Here is a 16,057-nt window from a genome sequence, read left to right as displayed (position 1 = left end):
GAACCCCTTTTTATAATTTATGGAAAAACTCTTGGGCCAACCATCTTTCTCTTAGCCTCTTCAAGGAACCACAGATATGATAATGCAGAATGCCTGTCGAGTGTTAATGCAAAAATATGGAAGGGCCTGCAGCTGGAAACGGTCTGGAAACCTGTCGAATGTCTGACAAACTTGTTGCCGCATCTCGACTCCAATTAGGCGAGAGACTGGAGGTCTGATTACGTTGACCTTGCCACACTGTAGAGAGCACAGAACGGCAACAGGTCCCGGCGGGTCCCCCTGCAGATGCAGGGCAGTGTGGCATTGGGTCAATGAGCATCCAGTGTGGTATATAAGCTGGAGACCGCAGCGAAATGAATTTGTGTAAAGTCAGCGACCGACAGGAACAAACCTTAATCATCTTCCATTAAGATCGTCCAGACATGTTGAACAGAGTAAGCATACTCGTATAGTAGATGTGCGGCACTTCCCATTGAAATTTATCAACTCAACCATTCGATCCCATCCCCCACAGATTGCATTTTTTGTGGCCTTTGTTGCCGTGGTCCAGGCGGGTCTGCTGCCCGTGAAATCAGTCGGAAGCGAGGACACCTTCGATGCCCATCCACAGTACACCTTCAACTATGATGTCCAGGATGGCGAAACCGGTGATGTCAAGTCCCAATCGGAGTCCCGAGATGGCGATGTGGTCCGCGGACAGTACTCTGTCAACGATGCCGATGGCTATCGTCGAATTGTGGAGTACAGCGTCGATGCCGAGAGTGGCTTCAATGCTGTGGTTCGTCGAGAGCCACTCTCCAGTGCCACTGCATTTGTGGCAAGGCCTGCGGCTCCCGTAAAGTTGCAGCCTCTGAAAAAGCTGCCTGTCCTGAAGCCGCACTCTCAGGCGTCTGCTGTGGTCCATCGATCCTTTGGCCCGGCCTCAACGGTGATCCACCATGCTCCCGTCACCCATCATGTTGTGCACCATGCAGCCCCATCGCAGGCCATCATCTCGCATCATGTGCCGCATCCACAGCATATTTCTTATGTGTTCTAGATATAAAATTGGTTTGCTGAAGATTTTATTTGAATTAAACTGTTAAAAGTCATTTCTTTATAAGAAATTTGTTTTACTGTCGAATGCAAGGGATTTTTAAGTGGAAAGTACTTTATAATCTCAAGGGAGATAATTGAAAAATGGCTGTAAATGCTGAAACGGCCTCCAAAATGTGGACTTCCGCTACAATTAGCACCATTAAATATGGCTAGGAAATAACCAGCTTGCCATGATTAATTGAAAAGAATAGCCCCAAAAATACCCTACAAATAAGTTAAATCCAAAAGAATATCACCAGAAATACCTAAGCATTGATAAGCATTGACTTCTCTTTGTTTTGGGTGTCCATTCGGAAGTGCGACAGCGCGACACCATAAACATACGCTTGAAATCCCATTAACGTTCAACTGGAGCGACAGACCGGCTCAAAAACTAAACGTTTAAGGTCGCTAACTGGCGGTGGGGGGCAGGGAAGCCATATACCCATATAATGGTTAATGGTTTATGGGTGTGGGGCTGGGGGTGCAAGTGCAGAGACGATTTGAAAAACCGTTGTTATGCATTTGCGCATGCGCTGCATACGATATCGTTTAATAATAGTGCGAACGGGCATTTTTTCGAAAGCGAATGATCATCATCATCATGATGATCGATTCAAAGGCTGGAGTGCACGTTCGGGCATGCGACTTCTGAGGCCAATATTAATTTGTAGAGCCAAGTCCGCTCAAGTCCAATCCAAGCCAATCCAATCAAGAAGGCATTATGCTGGGGGCCTTTGTCACCGATCGCACAAAACTCAGCCTTGGTAGCCGCCCATCGTGTGCACCGTACTACCCAATACCCGATCCCCCCAGTTCGGGGACGGACTGCTTCTAGTCTTGAGCGTCTCGCATTTTGATATGGTCGGCGTCGTTTTGTGACGCAAGTGCACACCGTCATCGGGCAGGTTGCCATCAAATCGGTATATAAGCCCCAGTTGGACGCTGTTAAAATCAGTTCAAAACCAATTACGGTATCTAGAGCAACACCCCCCAAAAACAAAACAAAAATGGCATTCAAAGTAAGGCTCATGCTCATCCACCCCAAGGACTAAAAACCTGTGATATCAAGTGAACAAAGAATAGTGTATTAAAATGTGCCCATGTCTTAATTCCAGTTCGTGGTCCTCTTCGCCGCCTGCATCGCCGTGGCCAGCGCTGGCCTCATCCCGGCTGCTGCTCCCTTGGCCGCCGTCGCCCAGGTGGAGGAGTACGATCCCCATCCCCAGTACACCTACGGATATGACGTGAAGGATGCCATCTCCGGGGACTCCAAGACCCAGGTGGAGAGCCGCGACGGAGATGTTGTCCAGGGCCAGTACTCCCTCAACGACGCTGATGGCTACCGTCGCATTGTGGACTACACCGCCGATCCCATCAATGGATTCAATGCCGTCGTCCGTCGTGAGCCTCTAGTGGCCGCCGTTGCCGCCGCCCCAGCTCCAGTTGTCCGTGCCGCTCCCGTTGTGGCTGCCGCTCCAGTTGCTGTCCGTACCGCTGCCTATGCTGCTGCCCCAGCGCCCCTTGCCTATCATGCTGCCCCGGCTCCCCTCGCGTATGCTGCTGCCCCAGCCTATGCCCCAGCACCTCTGAGCTATGCCGCTGCCCCAGCACCCATCGTGAAGGCCGCTCCTCTGGTCGCAGCCGGACCCGCTTTCGTCAAGACCCAGTACGCTTCGCCTCTTATCTCGTACGCCTATTGAAGTGCCCGAATAGGCGCCACGACCAGATAATTGCCGTTAGTTGTTATTGAATAAATGGATGTGATCTAAATGAAAGCAAAACTTAAAAGTATTATGTGTTTTTGGGAGGGGGAATGCTTAAAATGTATTCTTAATCGTAATATTCATTGCTCTTAGCGAAGAAAAAAGTCCTTAGTGGAAATTTGGATTGTAAGATCTTGGTAGGGACTAGACTGTAAAAGGGAGACACAATTAAGAATCGATATTGATATAACATCTGTAAAAACAACAGAAAATTCCATTTGATCTCGAGTTAAAAGTGAGTCGAGTTGCAGTAATTCGTTATGGAAAATTTCCAACTATTTGCCCCAGATCATATATAAAGATTATCTCAAAAGCCTCCATTCTATGTGTGTGAATAAGACCTTATTTATTTTCCTTCCCCAACAGGAAGCGACCTATATATTGTTTGTTATCTACCCATAAGTTCCAAATTCATTCACTAAATTGTTGTGTCATTCTATTTAATCTTCTCTTGGGCTTCTGTAATCATTATCTTCATTTCCTTTCAACAAATAATCATCTTACTTTCTGCTTTGTCCCACGAAAAGTACTCAAAAGTTTACTCAAAAGAAACCGAAACTCACTTTCACTCTCAACCAACTACAAGCGTTTTCAAGGTCACCTTACAAGAAAGAACGCTCCACTCCTCGACATAAACTGTCAAAATAACACTTTCCGTCCACAGAAGTGAAACAGTGAATAATGTCAACGTAAATGGCCAACACAAAGCCGGAGTCCAACACGTCCAAGAACGCAGAGAATGTCGCGACAAGACAAGAAGCGTTTACACTAAGCAAATAAATTTATTTCGAGTGGCCACTAAATTGCTGTCAAGTTCAGTTTGTAAGCGGCACGGGGGAAACCCGCAGAAGATTTTTGTATTTTGTAGTCATTGCACTGGGGGCCTAGTGTGAACGGGGCTTAAGCGCATTGATGATGGGGTATGGGTCTGGTTCGGGGTCTGGGCTGGTTTTTAATGCGACACGAGCATTGTTGTAATTCGTCTGGTAAACGTTTATGGGCCTCGATGCGAGACGTTGCGCATGCGCACAGCCATTACGAGCTGCCACACTGTGGTTCGGGCTACTGTCGATCTTTGAAGCTCCGGCTGTGGTTGTTGTGACTACTGTGGATCTCTGGGCATGTGTACTTACATGCTAAGCATGGGAACGGGTCCGTTTTTGGCCAACGAAGCGCTCACTCCAACGGTAATTAACAATGAAAATTGACTGTGACCTTAACCTTTGCTGTCCGTGGCTCCATGCACGTTGTCCATTGACTGCTGTCGGTTGTCCATGGTTTGGGGTCTCCTGTCCACTTCTGTGACAGTCATGTGGCTATGGCTGGCCCTCTGCCTTGGCATATTTGCACTTGCCCACGTTCGAAAGTCTGCCGCCTCCTATCTGGTAGCCACTTTAAGATAAAGGAAACAATTTAAGTCCAATAATGTCACGTAAATCATTCTCAAGCCGAGTCGGACACAGGCCCCAGACTTGGCGAAAGGTTCGGACCATGCAGCCATCTGACCTTAACTGGTTTTTCAAGGGGGTGTCCCCGCGCTTTGAATGCACATCCAAGCCAAAAGGCACATTACATGCATTAAAATTCAATAAGCCTTCGAACGCAGATGGTTTTTTATTGAAATGTTCCAATGCGTTTCTTTCCAATCGGATGTCTGCCTCAATTTTCGATGATTGGTGTAAAATGGGTCGGGCCCGAGATCCAACGCCTGTTTAAATTTTGAGGGCCCTTAATGAGTTATTACCAGCAAATTGATTACCAGAAAATTGATTACAAAATACATGTGCTCAGGAGGGCTTTAAAGAAGAGCCAAGGTAATGGTAAATAATCATTGGAGTTGAGGTTTCTTTGGGAGGAATTTAAGGAAGAGCCTAGATTTTGGTTACCTCTCTTAGGGAATTAAAAAGACAATTAAAAAGACACTCTCGATTTTCTGAGCTTACAAATATTCAACAATTTATTCATCTAAAACATTTCGTTAAGGGATGAGGGAAGGATGAGAGCCGTAAGCCTTAGTGGTGCTGATGGTAGGCCACTGGCAGTGGGGCAGCGGCAACGGCCACGGGTGCCACTGACTTCACCACAGTCTTGACATGGTCGAGGGGCACGCGGTTGACGACGGCATTGAATCCGTTGATGGGGTCCGAGGTGTACTGCACAATGCGACGGTAGCCATCAGAGTCGTTGAGGGAGTACTCGCCATGGACGACATCGCCGTCGCGCTCCTCCACCTGGCTCTTGGAGTCTCCGGAGAGGGCGTCCTGCACATCGTAGGCGAACTTGTACTGGGGATGGGGATCGTACTCATCGTCGTGCTTGGCCAGCACGGGCTGGGCATGGGCAACGGCCACAGGAGCATGGGCATAGGCCACAGCAGGGGCTGGAGCATGGTACACCTGCTGGACAGGAACAACACCAGCACTAACGGCAGCCACGAGGGCAAGAACAGCGAAGAACTGGAAGGATGAAGCCAATTAATGAAAGAAAAACCTACTAGACTACCAGGATCACTCACCTTGAAGGCCATGGCTCTAAGTTTGGGAGGTTTGGAGGTTGGTTTAATGGTATCCGTTAACTGTTCCGAAGACAGGGAGGCTGTGGAATGATTTACTGGCCAGCGTGCACTGCTTTTTATACCCCTGCAAAAAGTGCGAAGCTCGAAAAAAGCGAATTGAAATTGATTAATTTTGCTTTTGGCCAAAAAATCAGTTTTGTCACTTTTGATATCATTTTTTTTGTATATTTTTTTTATTATTTAACTTATTAATTTATTGACTGGAAACGGGGCAATTACAATGGCCCACGCAATGCGAAAAAGATATATATATATATACATATATCAATTTATGCAATCTTTTGGGGAATGCAAATGTGGGGCTCTGCGGCTTAGTGTCATAGGCGAAACTCTCAGCGGATTTTGAACACTTTCACTATTCTGCCTTGAGTGGGATATTGTGTTGCCCGATTAATCTGTAGATTGGGAAGGAAAGAGACCTTAAAGAGATAAAAGAGGAGTGTCCGAAAGAGTATTTCAAAATGGAACTGACCTAGACAAGAAATAGAAGAGAACCATATAGAATTCGAAGCGTAAAACATGATAAAGAGATTCTTGTAAGATCCAGACTCTGAGGGAAGGTAAGAATTGATCTTCTTACTCTCAGAATCTTCTACCATAAGACCTCTAGAAAGACCCCACAATGAAAGCCATTCAAATTAACATAACAATCACAATTTATATTCATTAACAAAAACAAAAGTCCGATTTTACAAGTTGGCAATGGTATAGGTAGGGGCTGTGTACCTCAAAGGCGTGGAATAGGCAGCGGTGCGCAGGATGGGTGCTGGGGCAGCCACCGCCAGAGGGGCAGATCGGACAAGGGGAGAGGAAAGCGCCAGCGGAGCCGAACGGACAATGGGGGAGGCAACCGCAAGAGGAGCAGAGCGAAGCACAGGAGCAGCCACGGCCAAAGGAGCAGAGCGGACAATCGGTGCTGCCACAGCAACAGGAGCAGCCTTCACGAGGGGAGCCGCCACAGCAACGGGAGCAGCCTTGATCAATGGCTCAGCCTGCACGGCGACGATGGGCTCACGTCGGACAACAGCATTGAATCCATTGATAGAATCGGCGGTGTAGGTCACAGTACGCTTGAAACCATCGGCATCGATCAGGGAGTACTCGCCGCGGACCAAATCTCCGTCACGCTCCTCCACATGCCCCTTGTTGTCGCCGGAGATAGAGTCCTGCACATCGTAGCTGTAGGAGTACTGGGGATGCGGATCCACCTCCTCCAATTCGACGGTCTTGGCCAGGACGGGGACGGGTGCCGGAGCCACTGCCACGGGAGCGACGGTCCTCAGAACGGCGGCCTGCGCTGCCACGGCGAACAGAGCCAAAGCGATCACGATCTGCGTGGAAGAGATAGGGAATTTTAGTACACTGATAATCCTGTTTTAGTCCTCGCTTTATCCACACGAACCTTGCAGGCCATTTTTGAATGGATTTTTAGTTGGATTTACTGCAGTTGCTGTCTTGGGCTAAAGCCAAACACTGAATGTCTGACCCGTCTCGGGCCATTGGATTTTATACGCGATCCAATGACATTGATGACACCTAATTGGAATTCATTTTTGGCGGTGCCCACTGTCGCGGCGGCGCCTCGAATGCCACCTGCCTCTGGGGCTGGGACTGGGGGCTTGTAAAAACTGTCACGCACCATTTTAAACTCTTTGGTTCTGCTTAAAATGGCAAACTTTAATTATAAAACCAAGCTGCATTTTATTGATTACACAAATCCAATTTTAATTAGTGTTTTGTCAAAAATTTTTAGCTTCAGAAACTGCAAGACAAAGACTGGCATTAGATCTAGGGGTGGAGGAGATTTTCAGAAGAGACGGGCCACCCTTCCGACCCTATGAGGATTATGCAAGCAATTTCCAATATTATACATATACCTTAAAGAAGAGCCGTAGCAAATATCATTCACAAAATTTCCTAAGCATAGAGAAAAAATTTCAAAGATTTGCAGTTCGAAATGAGATTAAAATCATGCGCCACCATATCATTAATATGAACGTGGAATTACTCCTCAAATATGGTCTTACAATAATCCTTATAGAATAATCTGTTGCAACTCCCATTCGAAATCCCTGCACTTGATGGATGCTTTTTTAATGCACTTCCCCATTTACGCTTTCATTAACAGTCGCAGCAAACTGGTTTTTCGGAGCCACAGAAATACCTGTGCATACGCGTATTTCTTGGATAAATTGAATTTATTTCGATGACAGCACACAAAGACATTTTTCGTACAATAGAGCACGATTTCAATGTTACAATTTCCCTCCTTCTCTTCCACCTCCTATCGCTGCTCTCCATCCACGTTTAGCATAACTGAATTGCACTAATTACGCGGAGAGCGTGGTCATTGCCAGCCATTACCAGAAGTTGCTCCATATACGTATAAAAGCAGACTGTTGGCCCAGTTGCCCTCACAGTCCACTCTTCGCCTCACAGCAACCAACAGCAGCAGCAACCGCAGCACAAGCCCCAAACCACAAACCAATCAAAATGGCATTCAAGGTACGATCAGGAGAGAACACAGATACCATACCAAAGACCCAAGATCCTCATTCAGAATGCCCTTCCCTTCCAGTTCATCGCCCTCTTCGCACTGATCGCCGCTGCCAACGCCGGCCTTCTGCCCGCCGCCCAGGTCTACCACGCCGCCCCCGCCGTGGCCACCTATGCCGCACCCGCCGTCGTCAAGACAATTGCCCAGCCCGTGCTGGCCAAGGCCGCCGAGGAATACGACCCCCATCCCCAGTACAAATACGCCTACGATGTCCAAGACTCGCTCTCCGGCGACTCCAAGAGCCAGGTGGAGGAGCGCGACGGAGATGTCGTCCGCGGAGAGTACTCCCTGATCGATTCCGATGGATACAAGCGCACCGTCCAGTACACCGCCGACCCCATCAATGGATTCAACGCCGTCGTCAACCGCGTGCCCCTCGAGCATGTCAAGACTGTTGTGAAGACCGTCGCCGCTCCCGCTGTTGCCCACTATGCTGCCCCCGCTGTGGTCAAGACCGTGGCTCCCGCCTACCACACCTATGCCGCCCCAGCTGTCGTCAAGACTGTGGCTCCCGCTTACCACACCTATGCTGCCCCAGCTGTCGTCAAGACGGTTGCTCCCGTGGCCCACTATGCTGCTCCCACCCACTACGCAGCTCCCGCTGCCACCTACACCTCCTACGCCGCCCCCGCTGTCGCCTACCACCACTAAGTTCCATCCCAGCCATCCCCCATACCCATACCCATGCCCCTTCTTGTTATAGTTATACGAATGCCCCCTAAAAATACACAAATACTTTCCACAAAAAGAGTGTCTCTTCCTGTTCAACGACATCCGCTTTTAAGGATCAATGCAGCCTCAGGCACAGGTCAAGTCCGATTGGAGCTCGCAATTTAATTGAATTGGATTTAGTGCGGTTCATTAGGGTTCCACTCCATTCCATTGCCAATTAATTACGCTGCGACATTGAAATTCCGAACTCCAATGGAGTTTCTTATTCTTTCAATTATTCCATTTACTACTCCATTTGCTACACCCGCAACGATTTCGATTCGATTCGGCTCTGCTCTGGAAATTGACCAATCCTATCAGCAATCAATAAATCATAACAAATTCAGATCTAATAACATGAGCGCATTCATATAACTATGTCACGGATGTAGCTCTAGTAGTCTGGTATATTCTGAGGCAGATCGGAGCACGTGGTCATCAGCTTCCGGTTAGTGCTTGAGTAATTCTCCAATTGTATCTAACGGATTGAAAGTGCCGGCTTTTCCAGCGTCAAGTTCAATTCCAATTCCAATTCATGTTTCTATCATGACGCGGGGGACTCAGTTGCTCAGGAACTGGTTTGACTAGCGGTCAGACGTACGCCAGACAAGATCGAATCTCGAATCGTTCTTATAATCCCATTTGTCGATAGCTGGGTAATGATTTCGGCCCCGCTCCAATAGAAGTAACAAATTCGTTAATTAAAACATTGTATTTGAAAGTGAAATACATGAACTAAAGTTGAAGTGAACTGAATTGAAAGCGAAATTGAAACGGACACAGAGGCGGTCTTAAGGGGTCATTGATTCTTGGAGATATTTTGGAGATTGGAATAAAAAAGGATGCCTTGACAGTCGAAATTGTATTTCAAATTTTACAATAAGGAATATATCACTTAGCCTTGTCCCTACAGTCGGATTTTTCTATACACAGTACACACATTTAAAAAAATTGTTTAACAGGATAGTAATTGTTTCCCATATTCAATATATTAAATTTTTTTTTTGGTTAAGAGACAGAAACTTATGTAACAATGATGTCTTCCAAATCCGGCCAAATGGGTTCAAACGACAGCAACCTTCACTCTACGGATAGCGACTGTGCCTTGCAACTGAAACCCGCACCGAAGCTCGTTTGCATTCCACAGCAGCTTCATCGACACCGCCTATTCACCTCGGATATCAGGTAAGCACTAAGGACATAGGACTAGAAGGGGAACATACGTAACCCTAATAACACTTGGACAACATTAATAGCATCAACCAGCGTCCCAGGGAATACGAAGTTCTTGACAAGTCTTGGTCGGTTCTATACTTCGGGGCGCTCAAGGATAAGAACTCGAAGTAGCGCTGCGCTGGATGACCCTTCTGGTACCGTCTGGCACCCTGATAGACCCTCGCTGAAGAATTTTCAATAAAATTGATTAAAAGTAAATGGTTTAAGCTTAACTATGGATATCTCTTGGATTACTCTTCTAGAAATTAGCTTGCAAAGGAATTTCATTCGTTGCCAAGCGAATGCGGAATATTTCATTACATCATTTGGCAGAGAGTTGAGTCACTTTCCTACTACTTTGGCCATGATTGTGCACTTATCTATGCCACGGTAATGGCTGTAATGCAAAGAGAGAAAAGCTTCAACCCGAAAGCTCCAAATGGTATGGGTTTTATTTCCGAATGGGTATGGATATGAGCAAGGTGAGCAGGCAACTTTTTCGTATCATTCGCCAAAGGGAAGACGGAGATGGAGGTGTGTCTATCTATAAATAGATCTTCGCCTCTGTCTGTGTGTATCTGTGTGTCAAGTGCAATGCTGGGCATCGATCAAGCTCATATCGATTCGATCGGAGTCCATGTCCTTAGTTCCTTGCTTAAGTCTTCTATTTATTTCGTTGAAATTAAGAAACCGTCTTTAACTTTATCTTATCTTAAATTGTGTTCTACGATATTTATACTTTCGGACATTATTGTCCCACCAAGTGCCAGAGCAGAGCACTCGATCCACTCGCATTGCCAAAGCCACGGGCCGCAGGCCACAGGCCGCAGCCAAAGCTAAAGCCACACAATTGAGGAGCGAAAGGCCGAGAGCATCGAGGGCGAACCGGCATTTGGCCGCTAATGTGGTTGCGTTAGACCTTTGTGTGGGAATGTGGAGCAAATTATGTCTTGTCTTGCAATTGGACATACCTCAAGATCGAGTCAGAGTCCATACACCAAGTCGTTGCCGGACTTACTTGGCCGCCAACCGAAACTGATACGAGTATCAGAGCCAATACCCGCGTCCCGCGTATGGCAGCATGGTATGCCTCAAATAATTTGACATTCAATTTGTGTGCGACATTAAAATTGCAAAAAGTGCTATTGTTGCTACCGGATATTTTGGCAAACCAGACCGCCCGCCGCAAGACCCCACAAAACCGGTCTTCGAATGTGGAGCTGTGGCAACAGAAAAATTCGCATTGAATCATGACCAATCGGGAAACACTGTCGCGGTGCTTAATATGTAAATCTCACACTTCATTAAATTAATGCCAATTGTTCTCTCACATTACGCACATATCTTTTGGAATATGCTTGGATACAAATTTTTGTTTTGATTTTAAGGATTTCTTAAGAAGCGTGTGTTCTGTGTATGATTATTTGTTTGCCAATGGAATGTGTCTAATCTTTGAGATTTGATTGTCATCTTGGATTTTGGATTTATTATATTACAAGTCATGTTTGTTGTTTGGGGATTAGATATGTCGGGGAAACATATTTGTACAACCTTGATTTTGATTTCCATTCTAAGTTTATGTGTAATTTTTGTTTAAGTACAAAATCCCGCAGCCAATCCTGATTTATTTAGGATATTTCAAAGCGGACTCTGGACATTATTTCACTGTGTATACCCATGATATATATACACTTTCAACCTCCATAAATGAATTGGAATTTAAAGTTTTTAGGCATTCATCAAAGTTTATTCAAAATATGTACAATATAACTAATCAACAGAACTAAATTAATGTGGAAAATGATAGATCAGAATGGAATGGATGCAAGATAATACTTTCGCTTGTCAGATCTCTAGGAAGGGAGGATCTCCTACTGGTGATGGTAATACTCATGGGCCTCATGGGCAGCATGGGCGGGGGCGGGAGTCTCGTAGGTGGCATAGTGATGCTGGTGCTCCTGCTCCTGCTGCAGCTGCTGCTGCTGCTCATGATGAGAGGTGTAGGCGGGGGCGGTGTAAGCGGGAGCAGTGTACGCTGGAGCAGCATAGGTGGGTGCCGCATAAGTGGGAGCCGGAGCGGCATAAGACACGGGGGTCTTGATCACAGCAGTCGGTGCATGGTGGTATTGAACGGCAGCCGGAGCAGCCACCACCTTGTGGTGCACATGAGCCAGAGGCTCGCGATGGACGACGGCATTGAATCCGTTCACCGAGTCAGCGGTGTACTTCACAGTGCGGCGGAAACCGTCGGCATCGTCCAGCGAGTACTCGCCCTGGACCACATCTCCGTCGCGGGACTCTGACTGGCTCTTGGAGTCTCCGGAGAGGGCATCCTGCACATCGTAGGCGAAGTTGTACTTGGGATGGGGATCATCCGGGTAGACCTCGTGTCCGTGGGCATGGATATCATGGGCCTTCTGGTAGAGCACATGCTGGGGCTGGTGCTGGGGCTGAGCCTGATACAGGACATGTTGTGGCTGCTGCTGTTCGTGATGCTCCAGTGGAATGATGCCAGCGGATGCGGCTGCCAGGCAGCAGGAGACGAGTGCGACCAACTGTGGGCAGAAGACGATTAGATGTGGGATTTTTGGGATTGTTACCAAGCCAAAAGAGGTGTTACATCAGCTACCAACTCACCTTGAAAGCCATTTTGCAAGAGTTTAAGGTTATTGGGCAAAAGAAGCGAAACTTTGTCCTCCTTCTGTGGAGTGTGTGCCTTGAATAATAATCCATTCGGCGCTGCATTTGTATTTATAGACGAAATTTTCGTGGCAGCAGCAACCCAGCAACCAGACCTCATCATTTGGCCATTGTCTCTCCTGGCCTTTCTTTCACTTTTTCACGTTTTTTGGCTTACAGAAATCACTTCAATCTTAATTCATTTGCATGTCTGCCTCTCTTTCGCTCTTCCCCCAACGATTTGCACCCACGAGTCACACCCATTTTGCTATTGTTATGAATGAAACGCGGACGGACACACGAACGAACGGACGACGGACTGGCGGACACTTAGACGGACAGACGAATAAACGGACAAAACGCTAAGAGCAACTACAAAAGCCCGTTACAAACAAAAGACTTAGGCGAGCAACTTGCTTGCGATCAGGGCCGGGACTTGGATCGGATCGGGGACGGGGCTACGGTGCTGCAGTACTCTCTAGTCATGTAAGTAACCCAATAAATCCCACTTTGATCGATGCCCAGCATTGCACTTGACACACAGATACACGTACATACATACGGAGGCAGAAAGAGAGACACACCTCCATCTCCTACTCTATCCTCCCCCTTGGCGAATGACCCACAAAAGTGGTATGGTCACCATACCCATATCAATACCTATACCATTTCGAGCTTTTGGATTGAAGCTTTTCTCTCTTTGCATTACAGCTATTGCTGCGGCATAGATAAGTGCTCGATCATGGTCAAAGTGGTAGGAAAGTGACTCAACTCTCTGCCAAATGATGTAATGAAATATTCCCCATTCGTTTGAAGGCAAAAGAATTTTATTGGGAGCTCATTAGAGCTCAAAAAATAACATTTATAGGATTATGTTAGTGCAAAAGAGCCAATTGAAACTATTTCTTGGACGCACAAAAAAGGTACCTCAAATCTCCAGAATCTACCCAAGAATCAATGACCCCTTAAGGCCGCTTCTGTGTCCGTTTCAATTTCGCTTTCAATTCAGTTCACTTCAACTTTAGTTCATGCATTTCACTTTCAAATACAATGTTTTAATTAACGAATTTGTTACTTCTATTGGAGTGGGACCGAAATCATTACCCAGCTATCGACAAATGGGATTATAAGAACGATTCGAGATTCGATCTTGTCTGGCGTACGTCTGACCGCGAGTCAAACCAGTTCCTGAGCAACTGAGTCCCCCACGTCATGATAGAAACATGAATTGGAATTGGAATTGAACTTGACGCTGGAAAAGCCGGCACTTTCAATCCGTTAGATACAATTGGAGAATTACCCAAGCACTAACCGGAAGCTGATGACCACGTGCTCCGATCTGCCTCAGAATATACCAGAATACCAGAGCTACATCCGTGACATAGTTATATGAATGCGCTTATGTTATTAGATCTGAATTTGTTATGATTTATTGATTGCTGATAGGATTGGTCAATTTCCAGAGCAGAGCCGAATCGAATCGAAATCGTTGCGGGTGTAGCAAATGGAGTAGTAAATGGAATAATTGAAAGAAAAAGAAACTCCATTGGAGTTCGGAATTTCAATGTCGCAGCCAAATTAATTGGCAATGGAATGGAGTGGAACCCTAATGAACCGCACTAAATCCAATTCAATTAAATTGCGAGCTCCAATCGGACTTGACCTGTGCCTGAGGCTGCATTGATCCTTAAAAGCAGATGTCGTTGAACAGGAAAAGACACTCTTTATGTGATAAAATATTTGTGTATTTTTAGGGGGCATTCGTATAACTATAACAAGAAGGGGCATGGGTATGGGTATGTGTATGGGGGATGGCTGGGATGGAACTTAGTGGTGGTAGGCGACAGCGGGGGCGGCGTAGGAGGTGTAGGTGGCAGCGGGAGCTGCGTAGTGGGTGGGAGCAGCGTAGTGGGCCACGGGAGCAACCGTCTTGACGACAGCTGGGGCAGCATAGGTGTGGTAAGCGGGAGCCACAGTCTTGACGACAGCTGGGGCAGCATAGGTGTGGTAGGCGGGAGCCACGGTCTTGACCACAGCGGGGGCAGCATAGTGGGCAACAGCGGGAGCGGCGACGGTCTTCACAACAGTCTTGACATGCTCGAGGGGCACCCGGTTGACGACAGCGTTGAATCCATTGATGGGGTCGGCGGTGTACTGAACGGTGCGCTTGTATCCATCGGAATCGATCAGGGAGTACTCTCCGCGGACGACATCTCCGTCGCGCTCCTCCACCTGTCCCTTGTTGTCGCCGGTCAGCTTGTCATCGACTCCGTAGGAGAAACGGTACTGGGGATGGGGATCGTATTCCTCGGCGGCCTTCACCACAACCTTCTGGGCGACGGCCACGGGCGCGGCATGGGCATAGGTGGCCACCGCTGGGCCGGCGTGGTAGACCTGGGGAACGGCGTATCCGGCGCTGGCAACGGCCACGAAGGCGAGGGCGAAGACGAACTGAAACAGAGGGACTCATTAGATCGTTTCCAGGAGGAGCTCCAATATGAGGAGAGCTCACCTTGAATGCCATTTTAGTTTGGTTTGGGGGCTTGTGGGTTGGTTCTGTGCAGAAGAGAGACTGAGGGCTGAATGATATGGCTTCTGGCCTGGCCAGCGTATTTATAGCCACTCGTATGCACTTTCCTCGGCGACCAGGTCCGCGCTGTACTATGGAGGTGCTTAAGCGTGGCCTTCTGCATATCATGCTCCACATTAGCGCTCAGTCACTGCTGCGCTGCCGTTGACGCAGAAGCTGACGCAGACGCAGACGCTTACGCAGGTCGTGGTCGTGGCAGAGGTGGAGAGTCGAAGAGATTGTCGACATCCAACTGCAATGGCCATAATTATTTAGAAAGGATTCGGTATTTCCCTGCTGCCAGTTGCCCACGTCGCCCACAAATTGGAGCTGAGAGAGATGATTGCATCCACTAATAGCAAAGGGGATTTATCCGAGATCTTTGGATGGGATGAGGACTTGAGAATTGTTTCCAAGTTGCTATGTGGTTGGGTGGCCTTCATTGAGGTCTCTGATTATGCGAAATTGTTGATAAGTGTATGATGTAATCTTAATGAGGTGATGCGATATATAAAGAAGAAATAAAAGAAGGATCTTCAATTTTTTGAATGAAAACTTTATGAACGAAATGGACATCACATCAAATATATGTATGCTACATAATCCTTTCAAGAAAGAGGTTCTCTAGAAGACTTCAACATAATGTAAAATCTCTTTTTCTAGATGAAATTTGGAGCTATTATCTAATCAATTTTTCACTCTAAAAAACTGCCTTCGAGTATGATTGCTTACCCATAACGGAAACATATTAATCCCTAAGCTAAAGTTCAATAACCCTGATACATATTCCCCTAAGAAGCTTGACAAATGTTCTCCCCCAAAAGTTACATAGGTCTTATATAATATTCCCAAAACCTTAATAATAATCAAATCATCTACCTCAGCTCCCAAGAGGATTAACAGAGCTT

The 16,057-nt window shown here is 47.0% G+C and overlaps 8 protein-coding genes across 8 annotated transcripts; 4 read left to right on the top strand and 4 right to left on the bottom strand.

Annotated features, from left to right (window-relative positions):
* Positions 1 to 1,093, top strand: Edg84A (Ecdysone-dependent gene 84A). Its single transcript, XM_001359185.4, has 2 exons — positions 1 to 434; positions 515 to 1,093. The coding sequence occupies exons 1-2, from the start codon at positions 423 to 425 to the stop codon at positions 1,037 to 1,039; spliced, it is 537 nt and encodes a 178-aa protein (XP_001359222.2). The 5' UTR covers positions 1 to 422; the 3' UTR covers positions 1,040 to 1,093.
* A 905-nt stretch (positions 1,094 to 1,998) lies between these two features.
* Positions 1,999 to 2,868, top strand: Ccp84Ag. Its single transcript, XM_001359186.4, has 2 exons — positions 1,999 to 2,099; positions 2,196 to 2,868. The coding sequence occupies exons 1-2, from the start codon at positions 2,088 to 2,090 to the stop codon at positions 2,778 to 2,780; spliced, it is 597 nt and encodes a 198-aa protein (XP_001359223.2). The 5' UTR covers positions 1,999 to 2,087; the 3' UTR covers positions 2,781 to 2,868.
* A 1,957-nt stretch (positions 2,869 to 4,825) lies between these two features.
* Positions 4,826 to 5,916, bottom strand: LOC4802270 (larval cuticle protein A2B-like). Its single transcript, XM_033383877.1, has 3 exons — positions 5,891 to 5,916; positions 5,359 to 5,560; positions 4,826 to 5,299 (listed from the first exon to the last, which is right to left on the bottom strand). The coding sequence occupies exons 1-3, from the start codon at positions 5,914 to 5,916 to the stop codon at positions 4,856 to 4,858; spliced, it is 672 nt and encodes a 223-aa protein (XP_033239768.1). The 3' UTR covers positions 4,826 to 4,855.
* Positions 5,917 to 6,056: 140 nt separating this feature from the next.
* Positions 6,057 to 6,911, bottom strand: Ccp84Ae. Its single transcript, XM_033380343.1, has 2 exons — positions 6,821 to 6,911; positions 6,057 to 6,749 (listed from the first exon to the last, which is right to left on the bottom strand). The coding sequence occupies exons 1-2, from the start codon at positions 6,830 to 6,832 to the stop codon at positions 6,108 to 6,110; spliced, it is 654 nt and encodes a 217-aa protein (XP_033236234.1). The 5' UTR covers positions 6,833 to 6,911; the 3' UTR covers positions 6,057 to 6,107.
* Positions 6,912 to 7,806: 895 nt separating this feature from the next.
* Ccp84Ad lies at positions 7,807 to 8,717 on the top strand. The gene is made up of 2 exons (XM_001359183.4): positions 7,807 to 7,923; positions 7,997 to 8,717. Exons 1-2 carry the CDS (start codon positions 7,912 to 7,914, stop codon positions 8,624 to 8,626), a joined length of 642 nt encoding a protein of 213 aa, XP_001359220.2. The 5' UTR covers positions 7,807 to 7,911; the 3' UTR covers positions 8,627 to 8,717.
* An 880-nt stretch (positions 8,718 to 9,597) lies between these two features.
* On the top strand, positions 9,598 to 10,116 carry LOC6897539 (uncharacterized). Its single transcript, XM_002137648.3, has 2 exons — positions 9,598 to 9,871; positions 9,943 to 10,116. Exons 1-2 carry the CDS (start codon positions 9,720 to 9,722, stop codon positions 10,031 to 10,033), a joined length of 243 nt encoding a protein of 80 aa, XP_002137684.2. The 5' UTR covers positions 9,598 to 9,719; the 3' UTR covers positions 10,034 to 10,116.
* A 1,606-nt stretch (positions 10,117 to 11,722) lies between these two features.
* Ccp84Ac lies at positions 11,723 to 12,657 on the bottom strand. The gene is made up of 2 exons (XM_001359184.4): positions 12,539 to 12,657; positions 11,723 to 12,456 (listed from the first exon to the last, which is right to left on the bottom strand). The coding sequence occupies exons 1-2, from the start codon at positions 12,644 to 12,646 to the stop codon at positions 11,773 to 11,775; spliced, it is 792 nt and encodes a 263-aa protein (XP_001359221.4). The 5' UTR covers positions 12,647 to 12,657; the 3' UTR covers positions 11,723 to 11,772.
* A 1,657-nt stretch (positions 12,658 to 14,314) lies between these two features.
* Positions 14,315 to 15,196, bottom strand: Ccp84Ab. Its single transcript, XM_002137647.3, has 2 exons — positions 15,093 to 15,196; positions 14,315 to 15,031 (listed from the first exon to the last, which is right to left on the bottom strand). Exons 1-2 carry the CDS (start codon positions 15,102 to 15,104, stop codon positions 14,408 to 14,410), a joined length of 636 nt encoding a protein of 211 aa, XP_002137683.2. The 5' UTR covers positions 15,105 to 15,196; the 3' UTR covers positions 14,315 to 14,407.
* Between the last annotated feature and the right edge of the window lie 861 nt (positions 15,197 to 16,057).

Source organism: Drosophila pseudoobscura, chromosome 2 (assembly GCF_009870125.1).
Source record: "Drosophila pseudoobscura strain MV-25-SWS-2005 chromosome 2, UCI_Dpse_MV25, whole genome shotgun sequence".
In the NCBI taxonomy this organism is placed as follows: Eukaryota; Metazoa; Arthropoda; class Insecta; order Diptera; family Drosophilidae; genus Drosophila; species Drosophila pseudoobscura.
This window is presented reverse-complemented; position numbering and strand designations above follow the sequence as displayed.

What these genes read in the sequence shown, in the direction of transcription:
- LOC6897539 (XM_002137648.3), top strand. Translation starts at nt 9,720, where the DNA reads ATGATGTCTTCCAAATCCGGCCAAATGGGTTCAAACGACAGCAACCTT. An exon ending in CTATTCACCTCGGATATCAG is followed by an intron (nt 9,872 to 9,942) that starts GTAAGCACTAAG and finishes CAACATTAATAG; the next exon opens with CATCAACCAGCGTCCCAGGG.
- Ccp84Ac (XM_001359184.4), bottom strand. Translation starts at nt 12,646, where the DNA reads ATGCAGCGCCGAATGGATTATTATTCAAGGCACACACTCCACAGAAGG. An exon ending in CTTGCAAAATGGCTTTCAAG is followed by an intron (nt 12,457 to 12,538) that starts GTGAGTTGGTAG and finishes TTCTGCCCACAG; the next exon opens with TTGGTCGCACTCGTCTCCTG.
- LOC4802270 (XM_033383877.1), bottom strand. Translation starts at nt 5,916, where the DNA reads ATGGTTCTCTTCTATTTCTTGTCTAG. An exon ending in CTCTTCTATTTCTTGTCTAG is followed by an intron (nt 5,561 to 5,890) that starts GTCAGTTCCATT and finishes TGATATCAAAAG; the next exon opens with TGACAAAACTGATTTTTTGG. An exon ending in TTAGAGCCATGGCCTTCAAG is followed by an intron (nt 5,300 to 5,358) that starts GTGAGTGATCCT and finishes TCATCCTTCCAG; the next exon opens with TTCTTCGCTGTTCTTGCCCT.